Consider the following 14,987-nt stretch of genomic DNA (forward strand, 5'->3'; position numbering starts at 1 on the left):
ACTTTAGATGGATATAATTGTTAAAATTATTTCCATATAAGAAACTCAACAATTACATATATTAGGAGTACATCTTTTATTTTAAAAAAGTATTATTTCATATGTTACTTGTTATAATTAATTAAAAAATACTAAATTATTAAACTCTTGATTTAAATATATTTTCTCTAACAATCACAACCTCTGCAACATGGATATATAGAACAACCTCATGTGTCAGTGTCGAACATGTAACCATGTGGATTCCTGACTGATACATATCCCTAGAGCATCCAAAAATTAAAATAAATAAATAAAGATGAAAATACGCACCTGATACATTTTCAACAAAAAAAAAGGATAAGATACACTTTCAACAAAAAAAAAGATAAGATACGTTTGATCAATTTTATGAATTATTCTACTATATTTTCTTCTTTTGGTACTTGAAATTTTGAAGGACTATGATTTGCAATTTCCATTATATTTTTTACTTTGGATATTTTGATTTACATTTATAATTTTATCATATTTTATGTACTTTATACTATTTTATACACGTATCCTCGAATTTATCGTATTATATATTTTAGAAAAAATACGTGTCAAGACATCAGATACATATCGTATCCGACACACGTATCCATGCTTCATAGATCACAACAAGTGGCACACTTTGGGGAGCTTCATGTCCCTGACCACCTAAAAGATACAATATCACAAAATGCACACTTTATTTGCGTAAAGCTCCGCTAGATCCCCAAAAAGATCAAAAGGTCAAAAATTCGATTCCTGAAAATGACACTTGTTAGGAAGGGCAGTCACGCACCCCGAAAGGAATTAGTTCCTTACCTATATACAATTTAGAACAATGTTACACTAACTATTTCGTGAGCAACATCAGTGCAAAAATTATGAAAGACCAGGCCATATTGCAATAGCATGTATCGGTAACTGTGATTTAAATTTCACATTGCAATTACAATTGCGGCTATAATATTATGGTTTTGGGAATCACCATAACGTCATCATCGTGATAGCAAATTAGCAATTACGCTTGCACCAGCCACAATTTTCCACAATTTCAGTGAACATAATGTAATCATAGCCGAAACTTCTTCATCCCGTGCATCGACTTGGATAAGATTTTGATAAAAACATTGTTAACTTACCTCACCTAGTAGGATAAAGGCAACTTGTGCCTTGTTTACCTGTCATTCTATATCATAATTGCCTTAAGTTTCTTAGCAAGGTCACAGGGTCGAATCCTCGGCTCCATGTTCTTTTCGGATAAAACACGCCTCTATGAGTTCTTGATATGGAATCTCTCTTCTTGCTTTATCATACTCTGAATCCCACTAGATTGCATCTTATGTGGCATCAATGCCAATGTCTGTTCCAAGTTCCCATTTAAAACCTTCACTCATCCCTCTGCATTGTTGAAGCTAGGGCAGTTGAGGATGAACATTATTGAAAGGTTCAACAATTTCACATGATTTTATGACATGATCTTCTTCTGCAAGTTTTTGCTTTCATCCAACATTTTAAATTGCTCCACAACTGCAATTGCAGCCACAATATTATGATTTCGAGAATCTCCACAATGGCATCGAGACTGTAATTGCTGCCACATAAGCCACATTTTCACGCAACATAACCACGATCGTAACTGCAATTTAAAACACTGGTTTCATCACATTCATTAACATCACCATCAATTTTCCGTAATGGATAAGGATAAGTCAGTGTTGTTCAACGCTTGTGGAACAAGATACAGGCTAAGCGAAACTACTAAAAACTATCTCCCCACACATTCGATGTCGGTGAAACACAATATTGTTAAAAGTTGAAAGGTAAAAGCAATCTCAATATTTAGGGTAATGGTGCCCGGTATCCATGTGGAGGACTCCTTGCTAAACAATGTGAACAACTTCATACCAAGCAATGAGAGACTCTAAATCATTCTTCCTAGACCAGACTTTACTTCTACATAGAACAACTCATTAATGTTTTTTTCTCAAAAAAATGTCACAAACTTCCCATGTGAATCAACAAGGAACTCTAAGTGTGAATTGAATTGGTTTGTGACAAATTGATAAAGGATACATCAGTGAATCTATCTATGTAGAATTACCATTTGGTTTAAGAAAAAAGCATCCAAGGCCTATCTCATTGATGGGTATGAGTTCACATTTTGCAGCATGATTACCTAAAATGCTGGATAGTTATTGCCATTCACTTTCTTAACATTATTGAATTTATATGGCTTAAAATGCATAGGGATATGGTTTATTAGGATTCCACCTGGCCTGTATCATGTTCCACATGCGTTGCACAGCACTGGCTTGCCCTTCGATCCATAATGACAATCTGGACAGTAATGTCTTTGCCGAAAGCGGAAACCTGCAACAAAAATAGGTCATCAACTAGACTCCTCGTAAAGTAAATAGGTCTTATATACATATTAAAAGGAATAATGAAGCCAAACAACTTTTTGGTTAATTTCTTCTCAACCATCTTCTTGGATTGAGCATTTATTTTCTTTTTTCCACTTGTTGCCAATGTACTATCATCTATATCAACTTCTGAGTTTGGAGTGAACAAGATTATTCTCCCTGATATACCCTGCCCATTATACTCTCTTTTATTTATTCTAGCCATCCTTTTTTCTCAGCCGAAAATAAACCAGCTTTAGCTTCAAAATTCAATCATTTTGAGTTTGAAGTTTTCAACATCATATTTGACAACACCATAAATATTTATCTCTATCTCCCACTCACTTCGTTTCTTATTTGAAAACATGTATTTGAAAAGTAAATTAAGAAAATTAATGAACATGAACTTTAGTATTTTTAACGGTAATCCTCATAGTCATAGGACTCTGGATATTCACTAAAAATGAGTAAAAGAAATACCTTGATGTATACTTAGGTAAGCACAACTGGAAAAATTCTCGCACTGCCAGATCTGCAATCACACACCATAGACGTATTAGTATTACCTTCGTAATCACAAATCAATTTCAATTTTATACACAAACAGATAACCGGTTTAACAAAAATCGAAACACATCCTCATTACTGAATTCATTCTGGAAAGAAGGTGAATAGAATATCTTATGAATTCCAGGGAGCAGTTACTGTGGATGAAATAATGTTACAATGGATGGAATAATTGTTACAATGGATGAACATCAAATTTTAATATTTTGAATGAGAATCACGTAGGGACTCCGAATATTCATTAAAACGGAGAAAAAGAAATACCAAGATCTATGATAAGGATAAGCCAGTGTTGCTCAACGCTTGTGGAACAAGATACAGGCTAAGCGAAACTACTAAAAACTATCTCCCCACACATTTGATGTCGGTTAAACACAATAATGTAAAAATTTGAAAAAGCAATCTCAATATTTAGGGTAATGTTGTCCGGTATCCCTGTGGAGGACTCCTTGCTAAACAATGTGAACAACTTCATAGCAAGCAATGAGAGACTTAAAGTCGTTCTTCCTCGACCAGATGTTACTTCTACATAGAACAACTCCTTAATGTTTTTTTTAAAAAAAAAAATCATAAATGTACCATGTAAGTGTGAATTGAATTAGTCGATGTTTGTTTTTGAAATATGTTAAAGAAAAGACATGAGTTGGTATCTACATGATTTTAAATGATAAGTTTTGTATTATATAAAAAAAATATTTTTAGCACAAACTACATCTAGAAAAGTGTAGTTGTTTGTACAACTACAAACCATAAAGGATTTCAAAATATTTTGATAATCAATTATCTAAGTGCTTTAAACTATATTTAGATGTTAATATGTCAACATAGAAGTAATCCTAATCTCTTGTAATTCACAAAAAATAGAAAAACTTAACTCTTATAATATAGTTTGTGACATATAAGATGTTTCAATTGTACATAAGAGAAATTATCATCCAAAGCATCCTAGCTAATGTCTTTTTTGAACATGTATTATAAAAAATCGACATAGATTAAATCATTTCACACTTAAAGAATCATGCCGATTCATAAGGCAAGTTTGTGACAAAATGATAAAGGATACATCAGTGAATCTTTCTATGTAAAATTACCATTTGGATTGAGAAAAAAACCTCCAAGGCCTATCTCATTGATGGGTATGAAGTAGCTCACATTTTGCAGCAGGATTACCTAAAACGCTAGATTGTTATTGCCCTTCACTTTCTTAACATTATTGAATTTATATGGCTTAAAATGAATGGGGATATGGTTTATTAGGATTCCACCTGGCCTGTATCATGTTCCACATGCGTTGCACAGCACTGGCTTGCCCTTCGATCCACAATGACAATCTGGATAGTCGTGTCTTTGACGAAAGCGGAAACCTGCAACAAAAAAAGGTCATCAACTAGACTCCTCATCAAGTAAATAGGTCTTATATATATTGAAAGGAATAATGAATGCCAAACAACTTTTTGATTAATTTCATCTCAACCATCGTGTATTGAGCGTTTTTTTTTTTTTTTCACTTGCTGGTAATGTACTATCATCTGAATCAACTTTTGAGTTTGGAAAACAACAAATCATCAAAAGATTCTTCATATTTCTCTTCAAAATATGACTTCAAGATGTCATAGATTTTCAACTAGGCAATGGTTTCATATCAAACACTGAATTAAGCCTCTCAATGCAAACAACCCTTTTTATTTTATGAAGGATGAACAAGATTGTTCTCACTGGTATATCCCACCCATTATACTCTCTTTTATTTATTCTAGCCGTCCTTTTTTCTCAGCCAAAGAAATACCACCTTTAGCTTCAAAACTCATTCATTTTGAATTTGAAGTTTTCAACATCTTATTCGACACCACCATAACTATTCATCTCTATCTCTCACTCACTTTGTTTCTTATTTGAAAACATGTATTTGAAAAGTAAATTAAGAAAATTAATGAACATGAAGTTTAGTATTTTTAATGGTAATCCTCATAGTCACAGGACTCCGGATATTCATTAAAAATGAGGAAAAGAAATACCTTGATCTATGCTTAGCTAATCACGACTGGAAAATTCTCGCACTGCCGGATCTGCACATACCATAGTCATACTAATCTATTTACTACCTTCATAATCACAAATGAATTTCGACTTTATACCCAAACAGATAACCGGTTTAACAAAAATCGAAACACATCCTCATTACTGAATTCATTCTTGAACGAAGGTGAATTGAATATCTTAAGAATTCTAGGGAGCAATAACTGTGGATGAAATAATGTTACGATGGTGAGAGAAGAGATCGAGGAGTGAAAGCAATGACAACTTTGTGAAAAACCAGTATTGTTACAGTGGATCGAATAATTGTTACAATGGATAATATTTTGAATGAGAATCGCGTAGGGACTCCAGATATTCATTAAAAAGGAGTTAAAGGAGTACCTTGATCTATGATAAGGTAATCAGAGCAGAAAAATTCTCACACTGCCAAATAACATTGATCTGCAATCACACCACACAATCATGTTAATATACTTACTATCTTCAAAACACAAATCAATTTTGTCATTCTACACAAAAAATAATGCATTTATGAGAACAAAAATCGAAACACAACCTCATTATTGAGTTCATTCTTGAAGGAAGGTGAATCGAACATCTTCATAATTCTAAGGAGCAATTTCCATGGATGAAATAATGTTACAATGGGGAGAAAAGATATTAGGCAGTGAATGCGGCGCCAACTTCATGAAAAACTCATTGCAAAGAATGAAGACTAGTATTAGGGTTTTAAACAAAGAAAAAAGTAATTAAGGTACCTTACTTATTTTTTATTCATACAAATTATTTTCACAATTAAATAAAATTATATATATATTAAAGCTTTGGTTAATCTGGCCACGTCACAAAGGCTAAGGATAAACAACTAAATTCAATAACTCCAACCATGATCACCATTGTTGTTACCCCCCAACACACCTCTAACCACCCTCCCGGTGCGGCGCGGAGGATGTTATCTCATCTACACAGCCAAATCAAGTGTTTCATTTAATATAGTACTATGGCAGCTAAAATATGATCTTAACATCAAACTAATGGTGTAAGCAATTATATGTTGAATTCAAGCAACTTTGCAATTTTGACAGTTATTCTATTCAATATGGTATAAAGTTACAAATATATGAAATTAAATCCATCAAAAGAAGGGTGTGAGCAATTATATGTTGAATTCAAGCAACTTTGCGATTTTGATAGTTATTCTATTTAATATGGTACGAAGTTACAAATTCTGAGCGAAAAGTTGTACGCCTATACTCATAATAAACAAAGTTAAAGAATGCTTAAAATCTATAAAAATATTTTAGAAGGAAAAGGTGATGTTGCCTCTTCTATAAGGAAGAACTCATTTGGATAAACCTCTTAGCTTTCTCTAGTTGACCATAGCGAGTAAGAAGTTGCACCATTGTGGTGAAGTGTTCCTTATTTGCTTCAACTTTATAGATCGGCATTAAATTGAAGATTCGACAAGCATCATCAACAAACCCAGCGCTGTCGCATATAGATAGAATGGCTTCAAAAGTGAAGTGGGTTAGAGAAGAACCATTTGATCTCATATGTTCAAAAAGGTCAATTGCATCTAGATACAATTCATTATAACCGTAGGCCCTTATAAGAGCAGTCCATGTCATAGAACCTCTAACCGGAACTGCATTGAAAACCAACTTAGCCTTATTAACATCTCCAAACTTCCCATACATATTGATAAGTTCTGCCGAAACATAATGCACTGATGTGAAATTCCTTTTCAAGAACTGCCCATGAATCTCCTTCCCGAGATTCACTAGGTTTAGTTCACCACAAACACTCAGCATCCTTGCTACGACAACTGGGTCTGGCCTATGGTTTGACAATTGCATTGACCTTATCACGCCAAGTGCTTCAAACAGGCACCCATTTTCTACATATGAATCAATCATGGCTGTCCATGAAATCGTGTTTCTGTGCTCCATACCATCAAACAGTCTTTCAGCATAGTCAATCACACCGCACTTAGCATACATTACCATCAAAGAACAAGTTAAAGATGCATTAGGCAGAAACCAATGTTTTAAAGCATAAGCATGAACCTGCTTGCCTTCATCCAGAGCCCTCAACTTAGCACAAATTGGAAGAACAGTAGCAACTGTCACCACATCCGGCCTGAACCCTTCTTGCTGCATCCAAATTGTGGACCTTAGTGCCTGCTCCAGTCTACCATTCGAAGCATAACCTGACATGAGAGCTGTCCAACAAACGACATTTCTCTCCGAGCAGCCATAAAAAACCCGTCTTGCTGAACTCATATCCCCACACTTGCAATACATATCAATCAAAGCAGATTGAATCGGCACTTCCCTAGAGTACGATTTTGTCTTCAATACATAAGCATGAACCTCCTGACCTAACCTTCGCGCACAAACTTCCCCAATCGCCGGAAGAACACTCATCACTATAACCGAATTCACCTCCACTCCTTCCTCCACCATCAACCTAACATACTCCAATGCATCCCTCTCCAACCTATTATGCACAAAACCCGCAACCATAGCTCCCCACACCACAACATCTCTCTCATAAATCTCATCAAACATGCGGCGCGCAAGCTTAACCTTCCCACACTTAAAATACATATCAATCAAACTAGTCCTAATAATAAAATTCCCAGCAAAACCACTCTTAATCAAAAGGGCATGTGTCTTCAAGCCTTGAAAAACCGCCTTCGCAGCCGCAAACCCCTTAATAACACTAGAAAAGCTATACACATTGAACTCAACCCCCAACTCCCTCATCTGAGAATAAGTATCAACCACATCAACATAATTCCTCTTCCCAGCAACAACAGTCCCTCTAAGCAATGCATTCCACGGATACACACTCCCACCACGAACAAACCCCGACCCATCAAACAATTTCTTAGCATCTTCCAATGACCCACAAGAAGTGTACATTTGAACAAGTTTGGTTCTTAAAAATTCATTCTTTTCAAGACCACTGATTCTAATATGGGTATGAACTTCTTTTCCTTGTGCAAGTGATTTGGTTCTGATACAAGCAGCAATGAGTGCAGAGAAAGTAGTGGCATTTACAGGAATACCCTGTTGATCAACATAGTCTAAAATGGTGAGAGCTTCTTTGAGTTTGTTGAGACGTGCGAATCTTTTGATGTCGTTGTAAATGGAACGTGGGTTTTTGGTGTGGAGAGGTAAGGAAGATGGGAATGCATCTTTTTCTTGGAATGGTTTTTTCAGTGATTTCTTCGGTTTCTTCCTATTGTTGTTGTTGTTGTTTTTGGTTGTAATGGAAGGTGATGATGGTGATGGGGTTTTTGAGGGTGGTTTGAAATGGAGGAGATGAAAGGTTTTGTTGGTTTTGTTGGTTTTGTTGAAGGGGTTTGGAGAGAGATAATAATGGAGATGGAAAGAGACAAAGGAAATGGAAGAAACAGAGTTTTGCATCATGAATCAATCAATGGTTGTAAGTTGAAACAGTGAAGTGCTACTCCTCTACACTTTAAGCCTAAATGGATAGTACTTACTTATCTCTCTGCCGATAAACCAAGTTTCTTCTAACAAGTGTAACTCTAAAAAATAATTAACTTTAAGTTAGTAATTATTATGAGTATTGAATAATTTTTTAAGTTTATGTATTTTATAATAATTAATATATAGGAAGAGATTCACTTTCTCCAATCGTTTGAATTATTGAATAAATTTAAACTATTAAATGTTCATAGAATTGATGGTTGACAATCTATATATATAATTAGAATATAATATTTACATAATGATGATGGTGTGCTTATCGGTTATACTAGATATATTAGCTTTTTTATATATATATATATATATATATATAATATATAAAAACCTATAACACAAAAATTTCAAATAAATAAATACTCAAAATTTTAATTTATATCTATAATCTACTCAAAATTCACATAAACAAATAATTTAAGTCTTTAACAAATTCAAAGTCTAAATTGCAAAATATATATCGATCCAAAAGTATCACTTAACAAACGCAAAATATAAATAAATGACACAAGTTCATAATTTGCCCTACAAAATAAATAAAGTTTGAGTTTTAACATTTAACACCAATGAGTCAAAATATAGTTGACTCCAAGGTTACACAAATGACACTAAGATTATACACCAATGTTAGGAACCAAAAAGTATAATCAATGTATGTATTGAAAGCATGTGTGTTGAATAATGGTTGGAAAGAGGAGTCACCATGTAATGGGTTTTTAAGTTTTTTTTAAAATACGTGTATAAACCGGCCGGTTTAGTCAAATTATGGTCGATTCACTGGTTTCGACCGGTTTTAATACTTGGCCGGTTCAACATCCGTACTGGTTAGGGGTCTGGTTTGGTAGTTTTCCGGTCAAACCGGCCGGCACGGTACGGTTTTTACATCACTGTCAAAAAACATTTTAAAAATATGTAAAAAAACTTTACACTTTTTTGGTATCCTCTCATACGAGTAATGAATTAATCTCTTTCGATGTGTGTGGTTATCTCTCAACAAGTATCGATCTGAAAATAAAAAAACTTTGGAATGCATAATTATCTCTCCTAAGAAGTATCACTATCGATAGCTATTTACTTTAAACTTTTAAATAAATATTAAACTCCAATAATTATTACATATATAACAGGATATGTACACTATAAATAGGTCTTTATAATTTAAGTTGTGGACATTCACATTATCATTAGATAACCAATTAGACATTGGTCTAATAGTGTAAAGCACCACTAAATTTGTAAGGTCGAGAATTCGATTCTTGATAGCAACACTTGTTAAAAAGGAACCCTAAAACGGATTAGTTCCTTACTCAAAAGATGAAAAATAACCTTGATAGTAGTAGCATGTAATAATATTTATGTCATCCACTCATCCTAGGAAGGAGGAATGATGAGTATCTTAAAATCACTTCTCAACAAATATATCCATGCATAAAACTAATTCTACTATAATATTAACACAACAATCAAATTTGCATATAATTTATTATGGAAATAATGTATTTTCTTAGACATCCCAAATAACACTAAATGATAACATTTTTTGGATAAATAAATAATTTTATTACAAGAGAATGGTAAAAAATGTTCTACCACTATTGCACTAAAAGTTTGAAAACCAGAGATATTATTCTCAAGAAAGAAATCAATAGTGCAAGAACATGTTTGAATGGGAATCAGCAATCAACTTTGACGAAACTTGGGCCATACTGTGATTACTCCTGGTCTAGTCTCCTCATAACGGTATCTGCATATGTTAACAAATAAGGGGTAGCAAGATTTTTTCATTTACAGAAACTTAAGAGTCTGTTTACGAGTTGGGTTTTTAAGGGAATGCTTGAGAGCCGTGAAATATACTGATGAGATGGCTCTGAAGTCTTTCTTTTTTCCTTCTTTCACCTCCAAAACTCAACTCGCAAATAATATACTGAAAATAAAGATTTTTCACCTTTTTTCAATGAGGAAATTCCTTACAGCTGTAGGAAGAGAAGCTTGTCCTCTGCTATGATTGCCAATGCCTATAGAAGTGAAAAGGTAATTAAGAAAATTGCATATTCCATGCATGTATACAGATTTATTTAATACTAGTCATTTTATATTCAAGAAAAGTGATATTTTTTACTTGCACCTAAAAAATTATATTTTTCCTACAACAAATAAATTAATTCATTGAAAGGTGCCAGGGGAATGAGAGGATCCAAAACACAAAGTAACATGGAATTAGAGCAGAAAAAGTTTGGAGAAAATCTTCAGATAAACTATTTTCCACCCAAAAAAACAGAAACTCTTTTGCAATGAATCAATCACCCCACATTTTTGTCCTTAATCTTCCCATAGAAATAATGAGTATAAGAGAATGAGCACCAAAATGAAGTCGTGAGACTCGGGATAACAATACGATGGGCTAGGCCAAAATTTCTGTCATATACACCCACCTCGACCTAGTTGCATACGAAACATGGTGATTAGTATTTTCACCTTTAAAATGTTAACTTCCACTTAATTAACTAGATCTCAGAAAATGTTATACCATTGACTCACAAGTCACAAGAGGACTACTAAGTTGGAATATCTGAGAAAAGCAATGGGTGAGTAAAAATGAGGAAAAACAAAGCTAAGAAAATGAGTAGCTGTAGAAAAGCAGTGAACATTGAACTTCGGTAACAGTATGACATTTTCGCTTTAATCTGTATGCCATTGTTCAAATGTTAGAAACTGGAAACTTCTGAAGACATCATTTAAACTATTAATAAAAGATTGAAGTTCCAAAGGTCGATTTTGAAGAATATTTGCTTCAAGAGAATGACAAATAACAGGAAGAAGCAATTATGTAGTATTCTACTTTAATATCACTAGTATGCCTGACATTGAGACATACTAGGTTGACCTCTTAGATCATAACATGCTACTCCTAAGAAAAATATCAAAGGATAACTTGAGGAAATAGGCGTGAAGTGAATGAAACAGACATGGTAACATTACTGTTCAAATTAAAGAAATAACATAGAAGACCCCCCAACATATCGAAAATGTGAATGTTACAGATGGTTGTCGTTCACATTAGGCTACGTATTTGCCATCAAAATTGAAGCCCACCGATAGGATTAGCTATATAAGCAGAAACATAGACTTCATATGTTATACATGGTCAGATAAAAAAGAAGTTAAGATACCTGTTATGACATGTAAAACAAATGATCTAAGCCTTAATGGTCCTTGTTGATTAGACAAATTCCCCCTGTCTAAGACATTAGAAGATCCGGCAGCTGAACGTGCAAGCCCATTCTCCTTCACACCATTTGAAGTGGCAAAACTATTTGAGAAAACTTGGCACTCAATTCTATTGAGATGCTCTTCCAATGCTTGAATAGCTTCTGTTGCATGAAGACCATGCAAATCCAGTCTCCAGATATCACCTTCACTATTCCTGATACTTAAAATTTCTGTGGCTGCCTTAGAGTTAAGTTCTTCGGCAGTTTGCCATTCCTCCTGAGCTTTCATTGAGTATTGTTGCGCATAAAAATGGTCACCTCTCATAAAAGCATTAGTAGCTGCCCTAGAATGTCTCGATGCTGACCTGTTAAATTAATAGGATAACTAATCTCAATCACTATTGACAATCTTAAAAGTGTAACACAGAAACATAACCCTTTCAATAAAACGGGGCACAGTTAAATCCGAAGTATTTTTCATTCTTATTGTGGGCAAGGATGAAGGCCCGATGACTGAAGATGCTTATTATTTGGTCAGATATAAGCTAAGAACATGGCATGGCACCTTCTATAAATGAAAAGAAGATCAAAAAAGTAAAAAAATAAATAGATAGAAAGCATTAATTAGAAGCACCTATTGATATTTGTAATCTTGGTGCTGAACATTTTGTCAGTTGCTATTGAATGGTATCACATATTTTACATTAAAACATGGAACTCGTGCATAACAAAAAGTGAAATAATATAATGTAACAAGTACTATTCAGCATAGTTGGGATATGTGTAAATCAAAATTTAGCAAATGGAAAGAGAATTTACCAATGGTAACATTGGACATGTTTTAATGCACATAGATTATATACGTTATCTATATGATTCAGGCTTTCAGCGCATGAGGGATGCTTATAAATAAATATCATAAATAAACGTAGAAGTGAGAACAAAAGCAATCTCAAAAAACGTACAAGAGTTATCATCCATACCTCATTGTCTTCAATGCATCCTTTCTATGCTTCAAGTAAATATCATCCTCCTCCCATTCAGGCTCAATAGGAACAGAACTCAATAGCCCCATGTCGAATCTCAGGTTATCTTCATCAGAGAGCTTTCGATCTGAGGAAGCATTTCTATCCTCGAAGTCTGTTTCATTATCTTTGAGATGACCAGCAAGACTGGAACGAAAGCGAATCTCATCCTTGAACTTTCCTAAAGTAAGACTTTCGTCAGTCTTCTCATTATATCGAATGTCATATGTAGTAGTTGGTCCTGGATTGCTTGATACTTTCCCTTCATCAAAATTGAAAGCAGAGGCCATTGGTTCAAGTAAAGATGAGGCCTTATCAATATTATTATTAGCAGCAGCCAATACATCCTCTATCAAGCTAATTTCAGCCCAACCATGCTTCTCTTTGAGCTTTTTGATAGCTAAATTAACATCTTCCTGAGCAGAAGTCCCGCAATATTTTACACCTGTATGAGAACCAAGCATTTTCATTTCGCTAGTTCCACCTTCTTTGAGAGATGGAAATTTTTTACCAGGGACAAGTACCGAAGAGAAAGACTTCACATGAACATGTTTGTTCTTCATTAACTTATCACCATGTCCCATACAATCAAAAGCGCCAACTGGTGGAAAAGGGTCCTTGTCGATTTCAGATTCAACATTGTTCTTCTGCCTCTGTTTAAGATCAAAAGCTGCCCAACCAGACGATTGACCCCTATCCCACGACATCTTCTTGAGGGGGGATCTAGCTGAAGAGGTCATCTTGTTCTTTCACATTAATTTGAGCAAAAATCCGCTATTATCACTTTCTCTCCCCCTCCTTCCCTCTCTCCCTCCCTTCCTCCCTGTATGAACACCTGTGAAAAGGGAGAACTCGGGACGACGCAATCTGGAGACCTGCCTGCTTGCAAAAATTCCAAGTCAGTAACTAAGCATCATACCATGCTCCTGCAAGTTGGATACTCAATATAATATCTTCTGGCAAAAAGAATGTGATTGAACATTTGATATTGCAAGACATAATTTGAACTTGCTCAATGTTATATTTTGAGTAAATTAGCAACTTGACCCATGAAATTATTCTCTAATTGCAGTTTAGTCTCTTAATTTGTGCACAAACTAAGTCTTTTAATTTACAAAACTCACAGATGTCATCCTTCTTAATGTCTAAGATGAAAAACAAAAAGGATTATCAGTTTTGTAGTTAAAACATAGGTTTAGTCCAGTTAGGTTAAAAAGTTGATCCTATACTTAAAAAGCTACAAGTCCATGTTGCTAGATAAAAGTTAACTAATACAAGTTGACATGCCCTTTGCTAGTTGAGATGGCAAGTCAATATGTGTATTTATTAGTCCTAATAGTATTATTATTATAACACAGATGATCTGATCAGTGTTGACGCGACAGTTTGACTTATACGCATGAGGTCATAGGTTCAAATCACGGAATTATATTATTCGGTTGCGATGGTAAGGCTATTACGTAAATCTACCCTCCCAAAATTAGCCTCTAGCCTCCCAATTTTAATAGTACTATAACTTTAATGCATAATTAAATTGAGGGTAGTGAATAATTAATTTCAAGGTTTACTTTTCAAGATTCAATAATGTAAAACTATAACAATTAAAGACAAATATGATTGTTAAATATAAATACATAAACCACATAAAAAACTAACCTTTAATTTATTCTCAATATGGGGTTCCAAAAATGAACAAAATAAAATAATAGATTGAATTATACTAGGGAAGAAGAACAAAACCCAGAAACGGTAAAAGAGGAATCAATTGATGAAAAAACGATGAAAGGAGAAATCGAAGAAGCTGAAGTTGTGGGATGAAAATTGAGATAAGAAAGAGTTGAAGTGAAACAATTTTGCAGCTGTTATCCATAAATGTTCTGGGTTGAGATTTCAAAGAGAAAGTAAGAAGAAAAGGAAAAAGGAGATTGCAAAGAGAAAGAGAAAGAGAAAGAGAAAGAGAAAGGAAAAAAGGTTTTGAATTTATTATTTATGTGATGTGATTGTTGTGTTTATCTGAATCCACCAAATTCGTCCTCTTTCTTGACCTAATATCAATTCAATATTATATTTTACCTATTTATCTCAAATATTGTTATAAACTTAGATTATATATTCACAATTCAAGAGTTTTATGTGTAGAAAATACAAAATAATCACTTTATTATGGTATAATTTGAAATTTTCTATTTTATTTTCATTATCATCTTATTTATACAATAT

General features: G+C 33.9%; 2 protein-coding genes across 4 annotated transcripts; both read right to left on the reverse strand.

Moving 5' to 3' along the window:
• On the reverse strand, positions 1,075–8,500 carry LOC109360675 (pentatricopeptide repeat-containing protein At1g71460, chloroplastic). 3 transcript variants are annotated; one of them, XR_002109205.1, is made up of 4 exons: positions 6,342–8,500; positions 5,400–5,459; positions 2,895–2,980; positions 1,075–1,539 (listed from the first exon to the last, which is right to left on the reverse strand). XR_002109205.1 is itself a non-coding variant. In XM_019605720.1 (1 exon), the coding sequence occupies exon 1, from the start codon at positions 8,453–8,455 to the stop codon at positions 6,347–6,349; it is 2,109 nt and encodes a 702-aa protein (XP_019461265.1). In that variant the 5' UTR covers positions 8,456–8,500; the 3' UTR covers positions 6,051–6,346. The 3 variants fall into 3 exon arrangements, 1 of the variants encoding a protein (XP_019461265.1); XR_002109206.1 differs by lacking the exon at positions 2,895–2,980 and having other exon boundaries at positions 1,077–1,539; XM_019605720.1 differs by lacking the exons at positions 1,075–1,539; positions 2,895–2,980; positions 5,400–5,459 and having other exon boundaries at positions 6,051–8,500.
• On the reverse strand, positions 10,062–14,703 carry LOC109360676. The gene is made up of 5 exons (XM_019605721.1): positions 14,424–14,703; positions 12,726–13,646; positions 11,704–12,107; positions 10,479–10,548; positions 10,062–10,277 (listed from the first exon to the last, which is right to left on the reverse strand). The coding sequence occupies exons 2-5, from the start codon at positions 13,505–13,507 to the stop codon at positions 10,214–10,216; spliced, it is 1,320 nt and encodes a 439-aa protein (XP_019461266.1). The 5' UTR covers positions 13,508–13,646; positions 14,424–14,703; the 3' UTR covers positions 10,062–10,213.

The sequence above is a fragment of the Lupinus angustifolius genome, chromosome LG11, assembly GCF_001865875.1.
Source record: "Lupinus angustifolius cultivar Tanjil chromosome LG11, LupAngTanjil_v1.0, whole genome shotgun sequence".
In the NCBI taxonomy this organism is placed as follows: Eukaryota; Viridiplantae; Streptophyta; class Magnoliopsida; order Fabales; family Fabaceae; genus Lupinus; species Lupinus angustifolius.

What these genes read in the sequence shown, in the direction of transcription:
- LOC109360676 (XM_019605721.1), bottom strand. Translation starts at nt 13,507, where the DNA reads ATGACCTCTTCAGCTAGATCCCCCCTCAAGAAGATGTCGTGGGATAGG. An exon ending in GATGCATTGAAGACAATGAG is followed by an intron (nt 12,108 to 12,725) that starts GTATGGATGATA and finishes TTAATTTAACAG; the next exon opens with GTCAGCATCGAGACATTCTA. An exon ending in AATTTCCTCATTGAAAAAAG is followed by an intron (nt 10,278 to 10,478) that starts GTGAAAAATCTT and finishes TAACATATGCAG; the next exon opens with ATACCGTTATGAGGAGACTA.
- LOC109360675 (XM_019605720.1), bottom strand. Translation starts at nt 8,455, where the DNA reads ATGATGCAAAACTCTGTTTCTTCCATTTCCTTTGTCTCTTTCCATCTC.